The 25,426-nt window shown below is 36.6% G+C and overlaps 1 protein-coding gene across 2 annotated transcripts in view; it reads right to left on the reverse strand.

Moving 5' to 3' along the window:
* Positions 1-7,040: 7,040 nt before the first annotated feature.
* The window catches only part of mdga2a (MAM domain containing glycosylphosphatidylinositol anchor 2a), a 143,378-nt gene continuing 124,992 nt past the window's right edge, over positions 7,041-25,426 (reverse strand). For both annotated transcript variants that reach the window (XM_079386072.1, XM_079386073.1), the window contains 6 exons: positions 19,480-19,500; positions 17,508-17,663; positions 15,959-16,123; positions 10,456-10,586; positions 10,126-10,228; positions 7,041-9,259 (listed from right to left, as the gene is read on the reverse strand). In XM_079386072.1, coding sequence (XP_079242198.1) covers positions 9,171-9,259; positions 10,126-10,228; positions 10,456-10,586; positions 15,959-16,123; positions 17,508-17,663; positions 19,480-19,500 — 665 coding nt within the window. In that variant the 3' untranslated portion in view covers positions 7,041-9,170. The remainder of the gene's footprint in view (positions 9,260-10,125; positions 10,229-10,455; positions 10,587-15,958; positions 16,124-17,507; positions 17,664-19,479; positions 19,501-25,426) is intronic.

Below are 25,426 nucleotides of genomic sequence, written 5' to 3' on the forward strand. Positions count from 1 at the left end.
AATTGCATTGGCATGAAAGGAAGGCAGTTAAACCTACTTTGAGTAAATGGGGGGGGGGGACTAAAACGTTTCTATGTTTCTTTTCCTGTGTACCTCATTGTAATGAATTTTTTTTCTTCTTTATTTCTGTGCAGTTTTACATAACACACCCACACTTTTACCTGTTCCCATGCAAGTGGTGGCTGAAGCATGTGCAGTAAGTGGACTTGTCCTTTTTTTTTTTTTTTTCTTTTTCTCAATAGTGAAATCAATATCAATAGTGGAGACACCGTATCACTTTGTCATACCATTTATTTTCATTGCACAGGACAGTGAAGAGACCCTCTCGGATGAGTGTCCTTTGGAGGAAGTACCTGTAAGTGCATAACTACACATACAAATGCACTATATAATATACCCTATAAACTTATCAACTAATGTCCTTTATATTTTTGACCGCAATATGAGTTGCAGGAGTCTGCACAGAGGCAGACTGTGCAGACTTTTTTTACTTTCAGTTTTTTTTTTTTTTGTATGGGTTGAGTCTAATTTATTTTCTCTGCAAATGGCACAGGGTGACATCCGTTCCCTCTATAAACGTAGCCTACAGCAAAAGGTTGAATATTTGCATTTAAAAAAACAAAAACTGAGGGGAGAAATGGAGCTCCAAGAGCTAATGAAGAAGAAAATTGCTCTAGAAATAGAGTTGCTGCAAAAGGAACTTCAGAGTAAGTACTAAAACATGTCACATTTCAGAGCACTACTGTTGACCTTGCATAACAATATCTCTTTGCAGGCAAAAGATGACCCTAATTTGTTTTGTTTTTTCTCAAAGAACAACTAATAAAAACCATTGAATCCATATTTGCCTTGTCTTTTTTTTATTATTTGTCTTAATTTTTATTAAATTATTCTCAAAAATGGTGTTCCACAATCCTGTCCCGTGCAGCTCTGCCACTAGGTTGATCCAAGTGCACTGGCTGGAGGTCATCATCAGGCTGCACTTCCACCACAGGGGTCCTCTCCTTTCTAATGGTGGCAATGTTGTGTAATACAGCACATGCGACAATGTCGCATGCCCTGTCAGGTGCAACCCTCAGACTTTTCAGACACTGAAATCTTCCCTTTAGTTGCCCAAAGGTCATTTCAATGGGTGCCCTTGTCCTGGCTAGAGCTGCATTGTCACTGGTTTGTGGTCCAGGGTTGGGGTCAGGGAATGGAGTCATAAAATACTGCCTACAGGCATAGCCCCTGTCTCCAACCAGGATCCCATCGTAATCACCTGTACAATGGTAAAATGCAGTTCTGTTAGGCCCACAATAAGTGTGTGTGTAATACAGTGAGCATGACATTAATATCCTTACCACGTTCAAATAATGTGCATAACTGTGACTCTCTGAAAATTCTTGAGTCATGCACAGATCCTGGCCATTTGGCTTCCACATTTGTGATATGACACAAGAGTCACACACCATCTAAGACATTGTAGTCAATCAACTGCATACTTATGGAATACATTGTATATATTACCAATATAAAATATTAAGAATTGTGATACTTAACTCACCTGCACATTTATACTGTGAACCCCCTTTCGGTTCACAAAATCCCCTTCATTTGGGGCCTTGATATGAATGTGTGTGCAGTCTATGGCACCAATCACATTAGGGAAGCCTGGGGGACAATCGATTTATATTTACTAGTGTGGTCATATTCATACGATCTTCATTAACAAGTAGAATGTACCTGCAATTGCGAAATAGCTCTGTTTTACAACTTGGGGTCTTAAGTGGCTTGGAAAGACTACAAAAACACCTAAAAACTGCTTTAGCGCCAGGTAAACTTTACGAATGGCACGACAGACAGCACTTTTGGCCAAGTTCTCCGCATCCCCAATAGTGTACAGGAAAGTGCCACTCGCAAAGAATCTCAACGCGATGCACACAGTTTGTGTTGTGGTTAAAGCCCGACTCCGACGAGTAGCTGCTAGAACTTTTAATATGAGGTTCTAACAAGTTTATTATGTAAATGACACCCTCACGTGAAAAACGATATCTTTCAAAAAGTACACTATCGCGCTGTGCTAATGGATCCTGTCTGTGTCGCAAAACGCGATTAATTCTAAAAGCTCTGCGAATTATCCTCGCACCTTCCGCAACAGGTTGCTCTCGTAAAAACGGGCAAGACATGGCTGCGACAGACTTCCCTATCTCCTCCGCTTATAAAGCCGCGATCTAATCCTGTTTACATGAAATAAGCCTGCTCCCGAGCAGGTTTAAGCTTGCGCACCTGTTGCTATGACAGCAAGTCCAGGATGAGCGTCGAAGAACCAAACGATCCAAGATCATGCCAAATCGTCAACAATCAAATCCAGCTAACTGAGTTAGCGACGTACGAAGAACGAGCCCCAGATCACATTCCATTCCACATGATTTACTTATTGGTAAATTGTATAAAGGGGGTTCATATATTATTACATATATCTACTTTTATCAAAGTTACTGTTAGTGGATGTATAAACGTGTTCCACTATTGTGTGGCAAGTTGCCACTGGCAACCATACATTTTTCAATGTTTTGCTTGAAATGTGTGCTTGTATTGTCTCTTTTTAAAATATTAAACACAAAAATTATTGCATAATATTATATTATAAATCTAATGCAATGACATTAATATATTTTTCATTATGGCTAAAGTGTCCAAATCATTTTGGAGCAACTGTATGTATAACAAGTGGTCAAACTCACTGTGCTGCATTTTGACCACATCATATTTTCTGCCTAAACTCCCACCATCCATTGAGTGTCTGTGATGGCATCTGCTCTGATAGGCATCTCTGACAGAGTCGGGATGCATTACTCAACAGTGACAGCTACAACCTGTCTGACAGATGGACCTGCATCAGCTAACATACAGAACAATCTTCAGACACTCGGTGCAGCATCAGGAGCACCTGATTTTGGCATAGAAAGCAACTCCTCTTCATTGATGCACCTTTCATTCTTCTCATACAGCTCTTTCAGATTCCATCACCTTTAATGTTCGGACTGTCAAAATGAGGCATATTACTGAACATTTTCAGACTCATTTTGAAAATAGACGCTATTCCAGCTACCTGACTCATTCCTACAGGAGGAAGTGGAAATACAAAGGGCTTTTCACACTGCACATTTAACCCCGGGTAAAGGAACGTTTCAAACTTGTAACTCAGAAGCAGGGTTAGCACCGGGGAATAAAACCAGAGTAGGGTTAGCAATGATTCTATGTGTGGTGTCAAACGGCCAGTGAAACGATATTGTGTGGGAATGTTACAGACACCCGCGTGCCTTATGCTTTATTAAGTCAAAGAAACACTGCGTCATTTTAGTGTTTGAGTGGAAAAATGTCAAATAGTGATGGAAAACATGTTCATTTTGAGTGGAGAAGGCACCTTTTAATTCTTACCCTAAGTCTGAAAAAACATTAGTCATTAATATTCAGATTCGCAGTGCTAGAGCCATTATGTAAACAGGTCTCATGCTGCATTCTTCCAATCAGTGATACTGACACACCGCAAATATAAAAATAAGAATGTTAACCCAGGGTTTAGGAATGTACAGTGTGAAATGTCTGTTTATGAATATCCAGGATCAATTGTTAAACCCAGTATGAGCACTTTGAAACGTGAAACAAGTCTGAAAAAGTGTAAAGGAAACATAATGGCGCCAAGCTATAACAGGCCCCAAACTGCTAAAACAAACAGCGACACACAGCTATACTGTTTACATGTTTCGAGGGAATCAACCAACTAATTATTGTTTTTACTGGGATAGGAGAAAGTATTGTAACCCAGCAAAACTGACACACTCCACCTTTAAGCCAAACTAAAGCTCATTCTATTGCTAGAAGAACTTGAAACTTCGGTGATCTAAGGCATCCAGCTGCCTGTAAGGCTGTTTGTATTCCAATATAAAAAGTGTACAAGGGAATCAAATATCGCTTGTAAGATTATTTAAAGAATCAGCCGGGGAAATCGTATTTGAACATTATATGTGTTCTATCAAACTCTTCATAAAATGTTTGTTTGATTCTCTTCTGTGTCACTTGCGCTTAGGCAAAATGACATGTTGTGTTGGAGAAGACCCAGCTTGCAAAGTGTGAAATAACCCACAAGAGTGTGTAACAAAGGCAGAGGCTCAGGTTTGTAGTGTGTGTGTGTGTGTGTGTGAAGACGACGTTAGCCTGTTGAAGTGTAAAGCAGAGACTTCACAGAGAAATCTCTGGTGGATGGAATCTTGGGCTACAGTGTTTCAGACTTCACCGAACGCTCACATCACAGGATTTACGTCTAATTGAACCGCAGAATCTACCAGGCACAGAGGATTGAATTATATAATACAATCTTCAATTTTTGATTAGAGAGCTGTCAAACACTACACTTTGTACTGCAGGAACTGAAGCAAGAGTCAAACCAAAATAGCAATTTTTAAAACTAATATTATTATTATTAATTAATATTAATATCCACTAACACAAAAGTATAAATATTCATGTTTCTTGAGTAGCTTGAGAAAGCTATGTATAATGAGTGAACAACAAAACTTATAAAGCTATTATTATTATTATATTAATCAGTTTTTTAAACAGCTTCATATTATTGTTATTAGTAGTAGTAGTATATTAATATATGCTATAAAAGCATTAATAATCATATTTCTCAAATAGCTTCATAAAAGCAGTTCATAAGTCATCAATAAAACAATGGTAAAAATGGATACAATTATTTTTATTAAGGTATTAATAATAGTTAATATTTATATTTTACTACTACGTGTTTTTTTCCTAAATAGCTTCATAAAAGCTATATAAACCAATAAATCTTGTCAACACTAATCAATAATCATGATGATTATGAAACTATTTGAAAATCAGTTTTTCAAATAGCTTAATAAAAACAAACAAACAAAAACTAAATAATAATAATGATTAACACAAAAGGATTAATTATCATGTTTTCAAATGGCTTCAAAAAAGCCATAATAATAATAACTGATTAATCCTTCATTATGATGTGTCTTTCAAATAGTTTTAATTAAAGCTATTCATAAAATTAAATAATTTATTATGATTATATGCATTTTTTCAAATAGATTAGAAGCTATCCAGTATTTTTTATTATTGATGTGTTGTTCCATTATATGAAGCTTTTTGAATTATGAGCTATTTGCTTTTTTGGAGCTATTTGAAAAATGTTTCGTCATCATTGTAAACATCTGAGGTCGATGATCAAAGCTGTATTGCGGTTTAAATAACAAACGCACAAAAGGTATCCAACAAAAACAGCATTTGTAGGACAGTGTAGTAATGCTACACTGCCTGATTATAAATGTGGAAGTCATTAAAAGCTCATTGATAATACTTGAACAGCTGTCTGCTCTAAACGATATGGGAATGTTAGAAGAAACACATTACAGGCAAACACATTCCTGAAGTACCACTGCGAGTCCAATGTTTTCAGCATGCTCAGGATATTTCCAAAAATCTGTCCTTCTCAGTAATCCGCTCAAACAATATGCTTTTCCATTGGTTTGCATCTCTGGCCTGGCAACGCTTTCTCATTTGTATGTTAAGTTAATATTTTCACATGAGAGAAAGTGGGGCAAGGAGAGGGAAGGATAGAGATGAGAATGTACAGCAGGCACGGAAACAGATGGTACTTGCTTTGTTTGGAGCATTTCGCCGTGAAATAATGGATTATGGGAAAATATTTTGCCCACACGTACAAGCACACACAAATCATACCCCTCAAAACACCCAGACCACCCCCAAAATAAAAAATCTAATTTGTATTTGATGTATGGTAGCTATTAACTAGCACCTCATACAATCATTTTAATGAGATAAATATAGAACGGTGTCTAACCTGTTCAGCTATAATCTCATTTCACATGACAGCACTGGAAGGCAGAAGGGAAAGTTGCCTTTAGCTTTATACGTTACAGTGTGTGTGCTTGTCACTGGTGACAAATGGACCTGCTTGTAGGGACTTTCAGACCATAAATTACAGATAAATTATAAAATAAACTAATGCAGGGTCTTTAACCATCCCTAAAATCATAAGCTCCAGAGCATTATGTGTAAAAGTCCTCCACGCTTGATAGAAGTTGATCTGTTTCTTTTTAAACAAAGGGTCAGAGGTTGCAAAAAGTTTAAAACAGTCAGGCAAATATTTGTCCTAGAAAGAATCGCTTTTATTTTTTGACTTGGCCACCCGACCTTTTAGATGTTCTGATAAATTCACAAACGGATGATATATCTGGATGCAAGCGGGCCGAGTATAAAAACCTGCTGAAATATTTGTCAGCATCAGTAAATAAGCTTGTTATTCAACTGAAAAGCAAGAGCGAATGTCATTTTTACATTCTTACCATCTTAACTTTTTTGTTTTGTGCAAGCAGAAGATCAAATGAGGCCCAAAAGTGAATCTGTAATCTATTTTTGATGAAACTACCAGACTTCCTGTGGTGAGACCCCTCAAACTACAAAATAAGAAGGGTCTTTATAAGGATTAGTGGCAGTCTATCTCCAACTTCATTTAGCAGACACTTTTAAGGGCTTAAAGTGGGTTTGAAGCCCAAGGCACAACCACACATGGGTTTTATCATAATTGAGATGGCAAATGTTCTGTTAAGTGATGGTTTGCGCAACTGTAACTGCACATTCTCTATTAAAAAATTCAAGGCTTTCATTTGATTCAATGTCAAAATGTAGCTACACACACACATGTGCAGTGCTGCTTGAATGCTTGAATCTGGCTGGAGTCAAATAAAAACCAAAACAACTCAAAGGTCATGTATTTTGAGCAGATTTGCATACTATATGGGTAAATTATAGCATCAAACAATATGTTGTTGATCATTTTGATACAATTAACAAAATAGATGAGATTAAATTCATCCATCCATCTTAAAAATGATTCTGTTTGAGAACTTTTTGAATCAAGAATCATTTCAGAGGATAAAAAATAAATAAAAATTGAAGTAACATAACATATACTGAAGTAAAACAAACCCCCACACATTACCATGAAAGTCTTTTATTGAACAGAGATGTAAAATATCTTTTTTTATTTATGTAAAGTATTCGGTAGTTTATTCCTGTTGATTGTAACTTTAATAAAATTGAGAAAAAACAACTTATTGTGTGTTGAAAGTATTGTGATTCTGAATTTTGTCATTAATATTTCACATTGTGCTTTGTCTGAATATTCATATAAGTGTGAAACCGTTTCCTTAGACCTTCCTACAGGTGTATTTGCATATATTTGATATTATTTTATATAAGATTCAAATTATGCCATAATATAGTAATGCAAAGGGATTTTTAGAAATGAATAAATGTGGAAAACAAAATATATATAGATATATATTTGTTGCCTGAAACAACATTTTTGGGCTGACAAAACAGTGAGAGTAACGTAATTCTTCCTCGGAAATGAACATTATGAATGAGAAAAGTGATTTTACAATACACGTCCAAAAACCAGCTGGTTAAGGTAATGGATGGTCTCAGGTAGTTCAGAGTTTGTAGTTCAGTTTCTGTAAAAGCAGTCATTTTCATTAAAGTAATAAAATATCATTTGTACGAATCCAACCGGATGGATCCAGATCAAGGCTGATCATCTTGTACAGTGAGAGCATCAGTCCTGTAAAGGTCCATCTAGTTGTTTTTTTTTCATACCTCTCAGTCCTCCGGATGTCGGAAAAATGTCTTCTTTTTTTTCTCGGCGGCACAGAAGTCTCATCAGATCGAAGGAGGATTTCATAGTGACCCTCCCGGCTGTTTTTCACCTGGTGATAATAGCTCCCAGATGTCCTACTGATGAATCAATGGTGCTTTTAGTCCAGTCTCACCACCATTGTTTTCCTTATATCAGTCGGATGTGGAGCAGGTGGGATGTATGCTGTCGAAATAAAAATAAGTCATCATCTATCAACAGTATGTGGAAATCAAGACTGCAACATGGCACCAGTCTCTCATCGTGGCTCTCTGATCTTCACCTTTCATCTCGCGTGTGCATGTATGCTATAAACCGTGCCGAAAGGAAATGCTAGATGACACAGTAGCACAGTAGAATGATTTTACAGAAGGTTCTGAAGGCACTTGATTTCATTACAGACAGCAACTCCATGTTCCTTCGCGAACGGCTATCTTTACGCACCTAAAGAAAACAACTGCAAGCGGACACAGTCGGGCATTCGGATCCACACTAGCAGCAGGTACAGCGTGATGTTAAACAGTTCCCTACAGCTGTTGTTTAGCAGAGCCGCACTGAAATGAAAGGTCAACTCAATGATTCTCAGTGAGAGACGGTGTTCGTTGTGTCAGCTGCATGATGAGCTGTTAATATCGATTCAGATGAGTGTGGTAACACACCTAATAGAGTAAGAATGCAACACATAATGCCCAGAACGGGCAACATCTGTTAAACTCGATCAGTTAAAGCACAAAGGACGAGTACATGAACGTCCCATCTGTCCGAAAACAAACTTTACATTGAGATTGTATTTCCCAAACACCCTTTAAAACAACACACATTTGTGAAGCCCTGATGTTCACGTCAAACCGACAACATCAGAGCACAAGGACCTACAAAAAGTGCGACTGTATTTGACATATCTCCATTTTCAGACATAAAAAAAGAAAACTTTTTTTTTTTTTTTGTTCAAACGATCATTCATTTTTGATACCGTCCCTGTTTTTTTTCCTTCTCTGAAGCTTCCTTCATGTGGTTCAGGATTACGTATTGTGACATAATGAGGTCTTTGATGACAGTAGCAGACGTTTAACAAAGCAAAAAGCATGTAGTGATGAAAATACACGTTATGTCTTTGTGATTTGAAAGATTCCCCTATTAAGTCTCTCAAGCGGTCCTCCTGCTGTAACCATCCACCTGTTCTCTGTTCTTTATAACACTGACAACAGTAATGGGCTTTTTCACAAGATCTGGAGTGGACTCCGCTGTAATACTCATGTCAACGTGTTAGCCAGCTTTAGATTCCCTCCCTGGCATCCTCTTCGTTTACACCAATCTAAAACCTACGTTCCTTTTCTGTAGACGGGATGAATCTTTGGTTGTTGTGTTCAGGCAGTCCGAGTCAGCCAAAATCTCTATGAAAGCCAAATCAGGGTTCCACCTCCATGTGATGAGGTCACCTTCGGAGGTCAACCAAGACCAAAAGTAAAGTGAGCCAGAGCGGCCATATATGCACTGCAGCGGGAGAAGCCAGGGATCTTATATCTGAGGAAATAAAGACAAGAACAAATGCAGTTACCGATGTGAACAAATATTCATTTCTCAGTTCTGTGTAAATAATTCAGAGAGTAACTATTCAGAAGTTTAATGAGGTTTGTCTACGGTCTGTATCTCTGGAACATCTTTTTTTGCAACGTGCTACGCTTTAATTCAGAATTGTAAACGTTTGCTGTGAGACATGAAAAGAGTCCTTCAAGCTGCTGCATTATGGATAAGAAAAAATGTAAAAAAGCATAGATAATACAGTTCATGTTACGTTAGCTTTGATCCTACACAGAAGTTTCTTACCCTGTTGTGTGTTCTTTGTGATTCATTTATTTAGACTAAACAGCTATTCAGCAAATTCAGCATTTTTTGGAAAGATATAAGTACTTTGATTCGACAGAAATGCTGAATAAATTGATCAAAAGTAGCAGTGAAGACAATTATCATGGTGCAAAAGATTTCGAATAAAAGCTGTTCTTTTCAACTTCCAATTTATCAAAGAAATCTCAAAGAGTTTCTGAAGGATCATGTGACATTGAAGACTGGAGTAATGGCTGCTGAAAATTCAGCTTTTACATGTTAAGACATTAATAGAGAAAACAGTTATTTTAAATTGTAATAATTTCACAGTTTCACTGTTTTGATCAAATAAATGCAGCCTTGGCGAGCATAAGAGACCATTAAAAAATCCCAAATTTTTAAACTGTAGTATAGCTCATTTTTTCATAGCCTGATAAATGACATGTATTAATTTAATCCATTAGTCCAATAATAACAATTATATATATTTTTTCTATTTCATTGCAATAAAATTAAAAGCCATTGCTTAAATAATTGCTTTAAAAACTCTTGTTCAATATACTTACTACTACTGGGTGGGGGGTCTCGACACTCTCCTTCCTCTATGGTCACATCGTCTATAGCAATATCCCCTTCAATGCCAGAACCACGTATACCCTCCAAAACCATCTACATGAATGGATGGGAAAATAAAGTCAAAAACATTTTCACTCCATAGTGGCTTTTCATTCATTTCGTTCTGAATGCATACATATTGAAATAATAAGTATATTAAATAATACATATTTTAATAATTAGGACAAGAGTATCCATGTTGTATCATATAATGTTATATTATTATAATTTTTTTTATATATTATCGTTATTGTGTATTATTATGCGAGAAAAAGAGGCACCTGAAAAGAGGATGTGGGATTGATGTTAACTCTGGCTTGCCTCCAACGGTCTCCTTGGTTCCCACTCAGGGTCCACACAGATGTATCCTGACCCGTCTGGCTCTTCTGCCTCAAATACACATTTAATGTTCCTGGAAAAGGGCAGATGCACTCAGTGTCAGTAGAAGTCCTTATGCGCAATATGGCCAGTTAACTACATAATGTCTTTTGAACCTTTCCTCTGTGTAACATAGCAACTGCAAGGTTCGGTGACCTTATCTCATCTTCATCTCCAGCAAAAATCAATCATAAAACTGTCCACAACACAATCACTGCTGTTGTTATATATATGGCACGTAATTGCTACACTCTAATTTTACGCTGATGAAAGGAAAAGCAGGAAGAAAATCTGTATTAGTCTCTCAGATGTTTGGGATTCGGCCAAATGGTATGTTCATTTCCTTGCAAATGAGGAGACAATGAGACTAGTGCTACAGAGATGTGATGCTATTAATGCTAAAATAAGCTTTTTGGAGAAAAAAATAAACCCTTTAACCAGAGTGGAACATTAAACCAACACACAAAAAAAGCCTTGTTGCTACTTTGTTCTTCTTTAACGATGCAATTTTTTCCCTTCATTAAAACATTTTACACATCAAGAAATGAATAGTACTTTTAAAAATGAGATGTGGACTCTAGGCATATCAGTACTCGAATAACTTTTTGAGATTTCATGAACAGCTAAATGGCTGACTGTAAATACCGCATTTACAGTTGGGCAAAAAAGTATTTAGTCAGCCACCAATTGTGCAAGTTCTCCCACTTAAAAAGATGAGAGAGGCCTGTAATTTTCATCATAGGTACACTTCAACTATGAGAGACAGAATGGGGGGAAAGAATCCAGGAAATCACATTGTAGGATTTTTAATTAATTAATTGGTCAATTCCTCGGTAAAATAAGTATTTGGTCACCTACAAACAAAGATTTCTGTCTCTCACAGACCTGTAACTTCTTCTTTAAGAGGCTCCTCTGTCCTCCACTCGTTACCTGTATTAATGGCACCTGTTTGAACTCGTTATCAGTATAAAAGACACCTGTCCACAACCTCAAACAGTCACACTCCAAACTCCACTATGGCCAAGAGCTGTCGAAGGACACCAGAAACAAAATTGTAGACCTGCACCAGGCTGGGAAGACTGTATCTGCAATAGGCAAGCAGCTTGGTGTGAAGAAATCAACTGTGGGAGCAATTATTAGAAAATGGAAGACATACAAGACCACTTATAATCGATCTGGGGCTCCACGCAAGATCTCACCCCTAGTGAGGGACCTAGTGAATGACCTGCAGAGAGCTGGCACCAAAGTAACAAAGGCTACCATCAGTAACACACTACGCCGCCAGGGACTCAAATCCTGCAGTGCCAGACGACGTGTCCCTCTGCTTAAGCCAGTACATGTCCGGGCCCGTCTGAAGTTTGCTAGAGAGCATTTGGATGATCCAGAAGAGGATTGGGAGAATGTCATATGGTTTTTGGTAAAAACTCAACTCGTCGTGTTTGGAGGAGAAAGAATGCTGAGTTGCATCCAAAGAACACCATACCTACTGTGAAGCATGGGGGTGGAAACATCATGCTTTGGGGCTGTTTTTCTGCAAAGGGACCAGGATGACTGATCCATGTAAAGGAAAGAATGAATGGGGCCATGTATCGTGAGATTTTGAGTGAAAACCTCCTTCCATCAGCAAGGGCATTGAAGATGAAACGTGGCTGGGTCTTTCAGCATGACAATGATCCCAAACACACCGCCCGGGCAACGAAGGAATGGCTTCGTAAGAAGCATTTCAAGGTCCTGGAGTGGCCTAGCCAGTCTCCAGATCTCAACCCCATAGAAAATCTTTGGTGGGAGTTGAAAGTCTGTGTTGCCCAGCGACAGCCCAAAACATCACTGCTCTAGAGGAGATCTGCATGGAGGAATGGGCCAAAATACCAGCAACAGTGTGTGGAAACCTTGTGAAGACTTACAGAAAACGTTTGACCTCTGTCGTTGCCAACAAAGGGTATATAACAAAGTATTGAGATTAACTTGTGTTATTGACCAAATACTTATTTTCCACCATAATTTGCAAATAAATTCTTTAAAAATCAGACAATGTGATTTCCTGGATTCTTTCCCCCCATTCTGTCTCATAGTTGAAGTGTACCTATGATGAAAATTACAGGCCTCTCATCTTTTTAAGTGGGAGAACTTGCACAATTGGTGGCTGACTAAATACTTTTTTTGCCCAACTGTATAGGATATCATCTGTAACCGATAACACTTGCATGATGCTGCATCCACACCACTAGGTGTCATGTAAGTCAAAGACGACTGGAATACAGGCTATAGCAACATACATAAAAAATTATTTTAGTGCACCTTTAAAAGCAATTGGGAGGATTTTTATATCAACACAGCCATCTAACCATGTTGTCTCAGTTCTTTGCTTTGCAGCCAGACAGAAGATCTTGTTGGGCACATGGATTTTTAACCTTAGATGCCCGATGAGACTACGTGTCAAAAGCCAGGAAGAGAACACCCTGGTGAGTTGGAATTATCCCCACACTTTCTATTCTAAAAGCACACACCGCTTTGTGAAGCAGAAAATTGCAGTTACAAGCTTGTCTGAGGGGCTGTGGAGGTCATCACTACCTCAGAAGTGCAACTGTATGTCCAGCTCAACTGCAACAGCATAAAGTGAGCATGAAAAAAGGAACTATAGAAATGTATCCATAGAGCACAAATTAAGTTATTGCTTTACAGCACTTACAGTCCACTAGAAACCTTTAATAGCAAGGTTTTCCATCCCAAAAAGGCTAAAGTGTACACTGCAATTTTCTGACTAGCGTGTTAACGCATAAATATGGCCATGTCTGTCTCAGAGTAAAAATGAAATATAAAAAAATAAATTCAGATAAAGTTTAAAATAAGAAAAAAGTTGCAATGTGACGTATAAAGTCACAATAAGATATAATAAATAAATTGGCAATTTTGACATAAAAAGTCTAAATTATAATCCAATTAAAATCCAACCTGTGAGACTTAAAGTCAGAACTATGAGAATTAAAGTAGCAACTGCAAGATAGATTTATATGGAAGCCTGTTTCCATCTAATAATGTAAAATAGATCTTAAAAACGTAAATCAGGAAATCCTTAGATGATGTTTAAAATTGGAAAAATAAAGATTATTTATAACATTTATAACATCACATTTACAAGATATCACAATTGTGAGATATTCAAGTTGCATCTGTGACAATGTTGTTATAGATATAAAGCTGCACTTGTGACACAACAATCATATTTATGAGAAATAATATGATGAATGTAATATTCATTAAACCTTATAGGATTTGAAAACATTTGTATATTCATTCGTACATTACATAAAATGTAAAAAAAAAGAAAAAAAAGAAGCTGTTCTTATGTTGATATATTATACGTACCTAACCAGAGAGCAGTTCTATCATGACAACTCTCGGAAGATTTTAGCATGGTGATGGATATGACAGTGTTAATGTATTTGGTCTTGGTGGAATAGATCTTCTAGGCAGCTGCCGATGAATTGCTGCTGTTGGTTATTGCTGTTGTTGTACATTATTGCTGCTGCTGTAAAGCAAGTACAGGAACTTGCTACTGCCAATACATATGCTGATGCGGTGCTGTGAGCATTTAAGACAGGGGTGGGCAAAATTTTTTTACTCGAGGGCCACATCAAATTTTCCACATTAAGTGAGGGGCCGCATAATACATTTATGACAAATGAAGCTTTGATTTTTTTTTTTTTTTTTTTTGTTCTAAATCGACACTCACTTACTACTGTACTATGTATACTTGTACATACATGGCTGTTCTTTTCTTGTACCATCTCTACCTATTTTTATGAGCACTTTATGACACACAGATAAGTTGCATCGGTGTACAAATCAATTAATGTATGACACATTTTATAATTTCATTCAGAAATAATGTAAAATAAACGAAACGTTTACAAACATTAGAAACATGTTTTTATATTCCCTACACTCCACAAAAAGTCCTGTAAATTTAGCAGTGTTCAGAATAGAAAAAAGAACGAAAACATAAGTAAAAAACAAACAAATTATAGTGGCATTCACTATAAACATATATTATAATCGCCCAGCCTAAATATTTAAAGCGAAACTGAAACTAGCGGCGTGGTTGCTGGAATATTTAAACTCGCTTGCCTTTTCTCATTTATCACCAATCCTGATGAGCACGCTTTGCGCTTGACCTTGATTGCTTTATATAAGTCACCTTGGAAATTACAGCATGTTTCAGATAAAAAAAATGCGATTTGTAATCCAGAAAAAACTGTACTATATCCATTTTCATAAAAATGTGTGTGAGATCCAGAAGAAGAAATCATATCTTTGCAAGATAAAATGACAAATTATTTCCATGTTTTCCCCCAAATTACAGTACCGTGAGCAGGAGGATAACACTGGCATTTGTTCTGATACTGGATAGTCTTTTAAGCATTTTTAAAACAGTTCCAATACAAGGCATTTTTCAAAACAAATGAACACTTTCACATTTTTAAAACATGTAACTTATTTACTATTGTGCCAGTTTTGTAGTGTATATAGATATTTTGACTTTTTATTCTGTATTCGCTGTGCGGCTTGAACGCGGCATCCGTCAAAAATAGACGCGGCGCCTGTCTTTAGTGAAGCCGCGCAGAGAGCCGCTTCTGAAACGCGCCGTGGATCGACTGGAGCGGCGGGATGGTGTAAATCAGGGGTTATATACTGCACTACAGGCTACAGCGCCATCTATTGGATTTTACTGATACTGCATATTGGAAAAACTGCATCACGGACTGGATGAAAACGCCCGTAGTTTGCCCACCTCTGCAGATTCTTATCATTTTTTTTTAAAATCCCTCACGGGCCGCCACAGGAGTGATAGCGGGCCGCAGTTTGGACACCCTGATTTAAGACATCCTGCTGCTGCACAAATAGCATATATACTAACACATAGCAGATCTACACAGGTGGAGCTGGGGAAGGTGGAGGGTTTCAGAGGAACTGCTCTAGTGAATGCTAACCAGCCATTTAAATGTAGAGCAGCAAGCTCATTGCAACATGAGCCAATCAGCTGTGCCAAGTACTTTAGTGCTGTGAATATCATCAATTTGCATTAATGACACATCAGCCTGCACCATCTAGAGTTTCATGACAGAACTTGGCATTTAGACATATGATCTTTTTTTTTTATCTTGAAATCTAGCAAATGAGTATTTTTGTATGTGCCTGACACTGACTGTGTCGCTGACTGACCAGGTCATCAAGCTCTCATTTGCAAAGTAAAGCTATGTCAAACAGACCATAGTTGTAGAGGTTACAGCTGGCTGCACATCAACACTAATTAGAAGGCACTATTAAAACAAGTCATTTGCATACATTCCCCACAGTTGATCACATCAGGACTCTTTATGATGTACTGTGCTAACAGTAACCCACCTATATGTTTCCCATACATGTGGTAGTAAAAGCTGAAGCAGTATGTTGGGATGATAGCCACACTCCCGTAGGGGTTTTTAGGGGCAATATTGAAGGATGGAGTCAACAGTCGTGCTTTGTCTCCCTCCAGACGTGGTCGCGAGGTCTCAATGTACATGTAGAAACCTGTAAAAAATGCACAAGTACATAAACAAGGACTGACTGTGGTAGCTTTTGAAAGTCTCTCATGCTCTCCAAGGCTGCATTTATGTAAAAAATATGGTAAAAACAGGAATATTGTATAATATTATTACAATTTAAAATAAGCGTTTTCTATTTTAATATATTTTAAAATGTAAATTATCCCTGTAATGGCAAATCACTTTTGATCTATTTAATGCATTCTTGCTGAAAAAAACATACATTAAAAAGGCATACTAACCCCAAACTTTTAAACAGTAGTGTATACATACATCAAATCCAGAGAATGAATTGAATTAGGCACATTAATTATAACTGTATAGCATCAATATCATACAGCGATTCAAATCAGCTAACTTATCAGGCTAAGTTCTCCAAGCCTCAATACTCCTCCAATGAACTCTGCACTGACTACAAATAATCTAAATAGCTAAATGGGACAACAGAGATTGTCAGGGACACTAGTCATGCTTATAGCCTCGTTGTGGTTATACTTGGCCTCTTCCAAACTATTCGAACTCAAACTTTCTAATTTGCAGATTTAAAGAGTTGTCGGAAGCTTAATGGATGTGATATTTAAGTCTTGCTCATTTATAGCCTAGCATTAGCTTTTTTCTTCTGGAGATCATATTTAGGCTTCAAAATTCATTAAATCTTTTATGCTTAGTCAAGTGTTAGTTTGTGAAGATTATCTTGATGAACACAACATGTAAGAATCACAAACTTTGTTGATCATTTTCTGCAATAATCCAAAAGCCAAAAAATCTTTGTGTGATGCTAACTTCTGGGAAATCTTACAAAAATGACGTCATCCCTGCAGCACTCTCTCTAAAAAACCCACTTCAATATATAGATTAAATAAGCACCATACCAATTTTTTTCTTCTGAACTTATGACTTGCATTTTCAAGTTTCCACTACTTTACCAAAGTACTAGACAACTTGATTGCATTAGTGATGTGTTGACCCAAAGAAATTATCCAGTTGCACACCGGCGCTATCATGAACTGATGTCAAGTTTAATGACTGACACCATTTCTCTGAAAGTGCAGCTAATGGAACCCACAGAGCATCTTCCCCTAAACTGCATCCAATCAAAAGCCAGCCCATGCTCTCCTTTAGCAACATGAGAAATTGAAAGTGCCTTTGGACGTTAATGCTATTAGCCCTTCTACAAGTCACAAGCCTTCACTTTGCTGACGATATATTCTTTTACTCAACATCCACCAACACTGATAAATGACGATTCATTCAATTATTTGTGAATATTTTAATTATGTGATGTACAACAGTGGTGTAGTCCTAAATCTACATATTTAAATTGAATTTACAGATTTGATTTAATATTGAGTGGCACATGTGCCGTATACCTTGTTTAGAGCCGGTGCGGTCGCTGCTGGGCCCAGTGTTGGGTGTATATTTAGTGTTCCTGGTGGCAGCACTATGCCTTGTCCAATCAAACTCTTCGGTTTTATCTTGGATGAACATACAGATGGTGTCCTCTTCAAAGCCACAGTGAAACTTACCTATGGATGGTTCAGCAGAGAAACAGTACAATGAAGAATGTGCAGAAAGAGCATCTAACAAAGCTATATATTAATTTGTTTTTGGATGTTTAGTCAGATACTTGAAACATACAACGTCAATGTTCAGAGAGCATCTAAAATGTGCCCTTTTAAGATCTTTAGAGACAAACATTTGTACTAATCTTCTTAAGACTGTTTTTATCTTCAGAGTTCAACATTCTTGAAATAAGTTAACCTTTCTTGATGTTATATTCAAATATGTTTCAATCATTTACTGTGCGTTTGCACAATATTTCTGACCATTAAAATCCACACAGATTAAATGGACTGAAATGAAATGTTCAAATTTGATGCATCATTTAACTGTTAAATTATTATTTTTTGTTTACTTATTATGAAACACAACGATAGGATAGAAGTTGAAAGCATTATGTATGAATGTAATTCATACATACACTATTGATCAATAGTTTGGGGCCTGTAAATTATTATTTTTTAATCAAAATTAACAATTCCTTTTAGCAAGGATGCACTCATTAGATAAAAAGCAACAATACAGACATTTATAATGCTACAAAAGATTTACTTTTGGCAGTGGCTATTTGCACTAAGTGTAAATAGCGATGGATTATATTTACACCAAGTGAAAATAGCAGTATTTTTTAACAATATGCTATTTACACTAAGTGCAAATAGTTATAGATTCTATTTAGACTGTTAAATATCAAGATTTATATATGCTATTTATACTACTTATTGCAAATATTGGCAAATATCTGCACCTCAGTATTGTAGTACATTATAAAACAGTACACAATAATAACGTATTGAGTGTAAATTATAGTTTTAATTCAAATTATTAAATGGATGCCACCATATTGTGACAATAAAGCACTTCCTACACCTACCCTAACCCTACCTGATATTTTTATTTTTAACTTTTTGATCATTTCCTTAATTTTCATTGAAAATAAATGCCTTTCTGATGCGATATGAGATTTGAAAAGGGAGAAAAAAAAGTTTGGCAAAAGGCAGACTCAAACTCGGGTCGAACGCATCAAAATGCACACGGTTTACCATCTACGCCACTGAAACTGATGCTAAATGAGCATCTTTTTTCAGTGTTGACTAACCCAATCACACGTTGGTGGGTGGCGTTAGTATAAATAACCTTTGCCAACACTAATTTGCACTTAGTGTAAATAGACACTCCGTTTACTTTTTTTTTTACAAAATACTATACTTTTTATATCTCTATTGATCAAAGAACCCCCCCCCCCCCAAAAGGCCGTATCATGGTTTCCACACAAATATTAAGCAGCACAACCGCTTTCAACATAATAATGATAATAAGAACTATTACTTGTGCACCAAATCAGGATATTAAAATGATTTCTGAAAGAACCATCTGCCTTCATGCCATCACAAAAAAAATCAATTACATTTTAAAATATATTAAAATAGAAAATATTTTTAATCTGTTAAACAGATTAAACAGTGAACATAATTATTTAAAAAAATTGAAAACATCTTACAGACCCACAACTTTTGAATGTTCGTGTATGTATGCTAGAATCATACATATAAATGTTAATGGTTTCTGATATCGTGTTCAACATTTACTGATGCTTAACACCAAAAGTCAAAGGCTATATTTCTTCAATTGCTTACTGCTCTTTTTTGCCAATCAATTAAAAAATATAAATAAATAAATAATATATATATATATATATATATATATATATATATATATATATATATATATATATATATATATATATATATATATATATATACAGTATGTAAAAATACTCACTCCAATCAGGATTCTCCGGTGCTGTAAGACAGAAAAGAGAAGAGGTTATGCATGCGAAACCCAAACTGTGAAAGGCTTCTAGTACATAGTTGATTAATAAACCATTATAAACAACAGCAGGGGACTCTGAGAGGGGAGAATAGCGTTTGCCCTTGGAGAGAAGTGTTTAGAAAGTGCTTTGGGCATCATTACCATGTATCACACAGTTAGAGAGGGGAAATGAAATAGCGTGTCAGTGCAGGAGGGGGTGTTTGTGTGGGGAGAGGTCGCTATGGGGCTGTGCAATGCTCAGGTGAACCATAAAGACCTGTATCTCTCTTCATTCCATTCACAAGCAGCCTATCTGAGTGCGACAGAAAGCCGCATGCTTCCAGGCAGCCTCAATGAGGGCTAAGGTGCATTGTGGAAGAAAGGTTTCAGAGGGCATGTGTGGAAAAGATAGTGAGACTGAAACCGATCCCTATTTCAACCAACTTAGCTCAGTGCCTTAATAGAATACAAAAAACTCTGTGCAATCCTGTTTAACGTGTTTGGATCCTCCAAGAGCAGTGATTACGCTAAGCTGTGAATTTCTATGTAGGAAAAAAAAATCAATGGTCATCCTCTCAGAAGATGTTTGAAAACATAATAACTCTAACTTCGGTAGAAGAATTTTAAGAAATACATCAATATGTGTCTCTCAAATTGACTTTCCAGCAGTAAAACGAGTACAGCGCGACAGTTGCCTTCTGGGACGGAAAAGTGGCATCGGTTCTGGCATTTGATCAGGCTCCTATAATGAGAAAGATTAGCACGACAGCGTTCAAACACAGCAGATGTTCACAAGGGGTTGTCAGTGTAAATGTCTGCTTTGTGAACTGCAGGGGGAACAGCTCCACACGATATTGACGATACAAATGAAAAAGTAAAAAGTTGACAGGAGGGGGAAAGAAAGGGAAATTAATTAGCAAATGTCTGTCTGCATACACAGAATTTACAAATGAATGAATGAGTGAATGATGGGAAGTGTCACGGGAATTGCAGCCTTAAGGGGAACAGAGGATTTTGTCAAGGAAGACAAAATGTTAGTGAGTCATTCCTTGAAACAGATGCCTTTTCTGTTTTGGAGGTGATTTTTGAAGCATCTCCAGCTCAATTTATAAAAATTCATTTGTTTGGACATTAAGAGAAAGAGGGATGAAACGGGGTGGAACATTTCAAACCAATATGGCTGCTGCTCTCCCTGTTATCAAGGTTATTTCCTTGGCTCATTACCATTCAAGAGTCAATAATATGAAATACTAGTAAAAATAAAAATAAATACATTTATTTCAAATAAATGAACATCAGTTCAATTCAAATTTATTTGTATAGCGCTTTTTACGATACAAATCGTTGCAAAGCAGCTCTACAGGAATTTAAGTTTCCACAATATATATATATTTATTGCAGAACCTTAATATATTAAACTTATGGCAAAATTTTGTAATTCTGTATGTTGTCTGAGCATTGGCATCCTCTGAGGGGTTGGCATTATCTTTTCTCAGGTGTTCCGTCATCTCAGATCATTTAAGGGTTGGATCCAGACTGAAGCTTCTGTAATTCCTAGTTACCCATGGGATGTTAATCCCGTGGCAGAAACAGAGAAACAAATAGAGACATAGTTAGCGTAGCTGCTGTTCCATCTAAGCAAAAATTATTTGTTCAACCCAAGCTAAAGAATAATAATAATGTACATTTGATCAGATATAACTGCAGTACAAGATTATAAGATGCATTATGGGAATGCTTGGCTAAAGAGATGTCTTTAATCTAGATTTAAACAGAGAGAGTGTGTCTGAACACCGAACGTTATCAGGAAGGCTATTCCAGAGTTTGGGAGCCAAATGTGAAAAAGCTCTACCTTCTTTAGTGGACTTTGCTATCCTAGGCACTACCAAAAGTCCAGAGTTTTGCGACCTTAGGGAGCGGGTTGGATTGTAGCGTGGTAGAAGACAAGTTAGGTACGCAGGAGCTGAACCATTTAGGGCCTTATAGGCAAGTAATAATATTTTGTAAATGATACGGAACTGAATAGGTAGCCAGTGCAGAGACTGTAAAATTGGGGTAATATGATCATATTTTCTTGACCTGGTAAGAACTATAGCCGCTGCATTTTGGACTATCTGTTGCTTGTTTATTGAAGATGCAGGACAACCACCTAGCAGTGCATTACAATAGTCCAGTCTAGAGGTCATGAATGCATGAACTAGCTTTTCTGCATCAGAAACAGGCAGCATGTTTTGAAGCTTGGCAATGTTTCTAAGATGGAAGAATGCTGTTTTTGTAACATGGGAAATATGATTTTCAAAGGACTAGTTGCTGTCTAATATAACACCCAGATTTTTGACTTTAGAGGACGTAACAGTACATCTGTCTAGTTGCAAATTGTAATTCAAGAGATTTTGTGTACTGTTTTTTGGTCCAATAAGTAATATCTCTGTCTTATCTGAATTTAATAGGAGGAAATGATTGGTCATCCAATCTTTTACATTTTTTACACAATCTATTAGCTTAGATAGTTTAGAAGTTTCATCTGGTCTTGTTGAGTTATATAGTTGAGTATCATCAGCATAACAATGAAAATTAATCCCGTATTTTCTAATAATATTACCAAGAGGCAACATGTATATTGAAAATAGCAGAGGACCTAGGACAGATCCTTGTGGTACTCCATACTTTATTGGTGATAATTGTGATGACTCTCCATTTAAATGAACAAAGTGGTAGCGATCGGACAGGTAGGATCTAAACCATCTTAAAGCCTGCCCTTGAATACCAGTATAGTTTTGTAATCGATCTAGGAGTATGTCATGGTCTATAGTGTCGAACGCAGCACTAAGATCAAGTAATACTAGCAATGAGATGCAGCCTTGGTCTGAAGCAAGAAGTAAGTAATTTGTAATTTTAACAAGTGCAGTTTCTGTACTATGGTGAGGCCTGAACCCTGACTGAAATTCTTCATAGAGATATTTTTTTTTGCAAGAAGGAGCACAATTGAGCAGACACAACTTTTTCTAAATTTTTAGACATAAACGGAAGATTTGAAATGGGTCTGTAATTTGCCAGTTCATTAGAATCTAGTTGTGGTTTCTTAATAAGAGGCTTAATAACCGCCAGCTTGAATGGTTTTGGGACGTGACCTAAAGATAACGATGAGTTAATAAAATTGAGAAGTGGTTCTTCTGCTACAGGTAGCAACTCTTTCAGTAGTTTAGTGGATACAGGATCTAATAAACATGGTGTTGGTTTAGATGCACTGATAAGTTTATTTAGCTCTTCCTGTCCTATAGTTGTAAAGCACTGCAGTTTTTCTTTGGGTGCGACGAATGAAGCTGAAATACTAGACGCAGTAGAATATACATTTGTTATTGTATTTTTGATGTTATCCATTTTATCAGTAAAGAAATTCATAAAGTCATTACTATTAAACTGCGAGGGAATATTTAGATCAGGCGGTGTCTGTTTATTTGTTAATCTAGCCACTGTGCTAAATAAAAACCTTGGATTGTTTTGGTTATCATCTATGAGTTTGCGGATATGCTCTGCCCTGGCAGCTTTTAGAGCCTGTCTATAGCTGGACATACTGTTTTTCCACGCGATTCTAAAAACTTCCAAGTTAGTTTTTCTCCATTTGCGCTCAAGATTACGAGTTTCTTTCTTGAGAGAATGGCTATAACTGTTGTACCATGGCGCAGTACGTTTTTCTCTAACCTTTTTCAATTTGAGGGGGACAACAGCTTCTAATGTATTAGAAGATATTGCCCATGTTGCTAGTCATTTCGTCTAGTTCATGTGTATTTATGGGTACACAGAGCAGTTGAGATAAATCAGGCAGGTTATTTGTGAATCTGTCTTTGGTGGCTGGAACAATAGTTCTGCCCGGACGATAATGCGGAGCCATATAATTAATATCAGTAATACGCAGCATGCACGATACAAGGAAATCATCAGTAACATCATCACTTTGAGGTAAGATATCTATATCCGTAAGATCAATTCCATGCGATATAATTAAATCTAGCGTATGATTAAAACGATGAGTGGGCCCGGTGACGTTTTGCTTGACTCCAAAAGAGTTTATTAGATCAGTAAACATCAAAATAACATCAAATTAAAATAATCAAATTAATGTTCACTTTTCGATGATTTAGTACGTAGTATGACAGGACACATTCACAGATGAATTATCTTGTTTTTAATTCAATTACTGTGATTTTTACTTATAAAAGTAATTGATCTAATGTAAATGGGAAAGCCAATATACACTTTATCATGGAAAATAATACATTTAAAAAATATATTAAATGTGGCTGGCTATAATATACAGCAATGAACATGCTAAAATGCTTCTAAAAACACTTATTAAAGTAAATTAATTACAGAGTAAAAAACGAGTCCAATGCTGGATAATATACCTAAAAATGAACAAGATTTAACAGGATTCTTATTAATAGAATAAAAACTGAATTTAGGTTGAATTAATGTTTAAGGTCGCAAAACATTTAACAGCAGATTTAGATAAAAATAAAATATGGCACAATCAATAAGTCTCACTCACATGTGAACACATCACATTTAAAGTGAACTCCTCAAGACTAGCTGTTTTTTCCCATTGCGAAATCATAAATTAGAAGCTAATTATTCCATAAAGGTTACAGTTCCCTTCTTGTAAACCACCCAACTGTTTCTAAATGGGGTAAGGAGGAGAGGCCTGCTTTGGTTAAACCAAACAGATATTTGGAAACACGTGCCGCATTAACACACTCTCTAAATTGATGGGCTCCATGTTCTCTCCTTTTGCCTTTCTCTCTCCCTGTATCCCCGTAAAAGTACAATTAGAGCTATTGGAGCAGGAGGCAAAAGCAAAACGTCAACATCATTAAACACACAAGCAATTAGACCCAGTATATCTCCCACTCTGAAAGGATTCACTGCTGTCCAACTTAGAGGCAAGCTTTAAGGTAAAATCCAACCATACTCAAGCCTTTCATTTGAACAAGCCAGATAAAAACATAAATGTTCAGAGCTGAGTAATGCAATTCAGGCTAGATACTGTACAAGCAATATTGTCTTATCATAGAGACTGGATTTTGCAATACTCACACAAAACCCAAAGGCATCTTAGAAACAATGTTATCTTTGAGTCCAAGTAATCCCACACATAATCAAAGGCCTATAAAAATTAAAGAGTAGAATCATACATGCCGCCTCATCAGCATACTTCATATTCATCAATTTAGCTATAATGCTTGCATTGACTGACATTAGCATTTAAATGACCTGCAGTCGGTCATTATTATTAATATTATCAGCAGTAAACAACTAAACACACAAATAATGCCATTTATGACAACCTAATACTATAGTGAAGTCGTGGTGAGGTGTACTAACTATTTGACAATACAATTATAATAGCTTGTTAGCACTGTCCTCTCAGCCTGTTTGTGTTCTCTGAAAGGCTCATAAATAGCTGCCAGTTGGTGGCTTTCCAAAGCAATCTACAGGCAGCAGCAAGTTTATGTGTTGAAAAACTGCTTTATAGAATGATACCAAATGACACAGTCCATCAATTCTTCTTGGTGGCTTGTTAATTTGTCTGGCACTGTCCGTGAACGAATTTGAACCGCAGCCATTCAAAGTCTTAACAAATACTATGCAACCTTTGCCACAGGTTGCGATGGCTTGCCTTTCCAATAAAAATCACAAAGTACAGGAGGAAAAAACAACCCAACTCACTGAAATGTCATGGAAATGGCTGATTCTGGCTCATTCTTGTCAATACATTCTCTACAATCACTAAAAATGTCAAATAAATGCATACATGGACCAAATAATTATTTGTCATATCAAATCTATATGATTCCTATGATATTTTGAATCTTTTCAGTCCATACAATAAAAGTCAACAACACTGGATGCTACTAAC

Source organism: Barbus barbus, assembly GCF_936440315.1.
Source record: "Barbus barbus genome assembly, chromosome: 30".
NCBI lineage: Eukaryota > Metazoa > Chordata > Actinopteri > Cypriniformes > Cyprinidae > Barbus > Barbus barbus.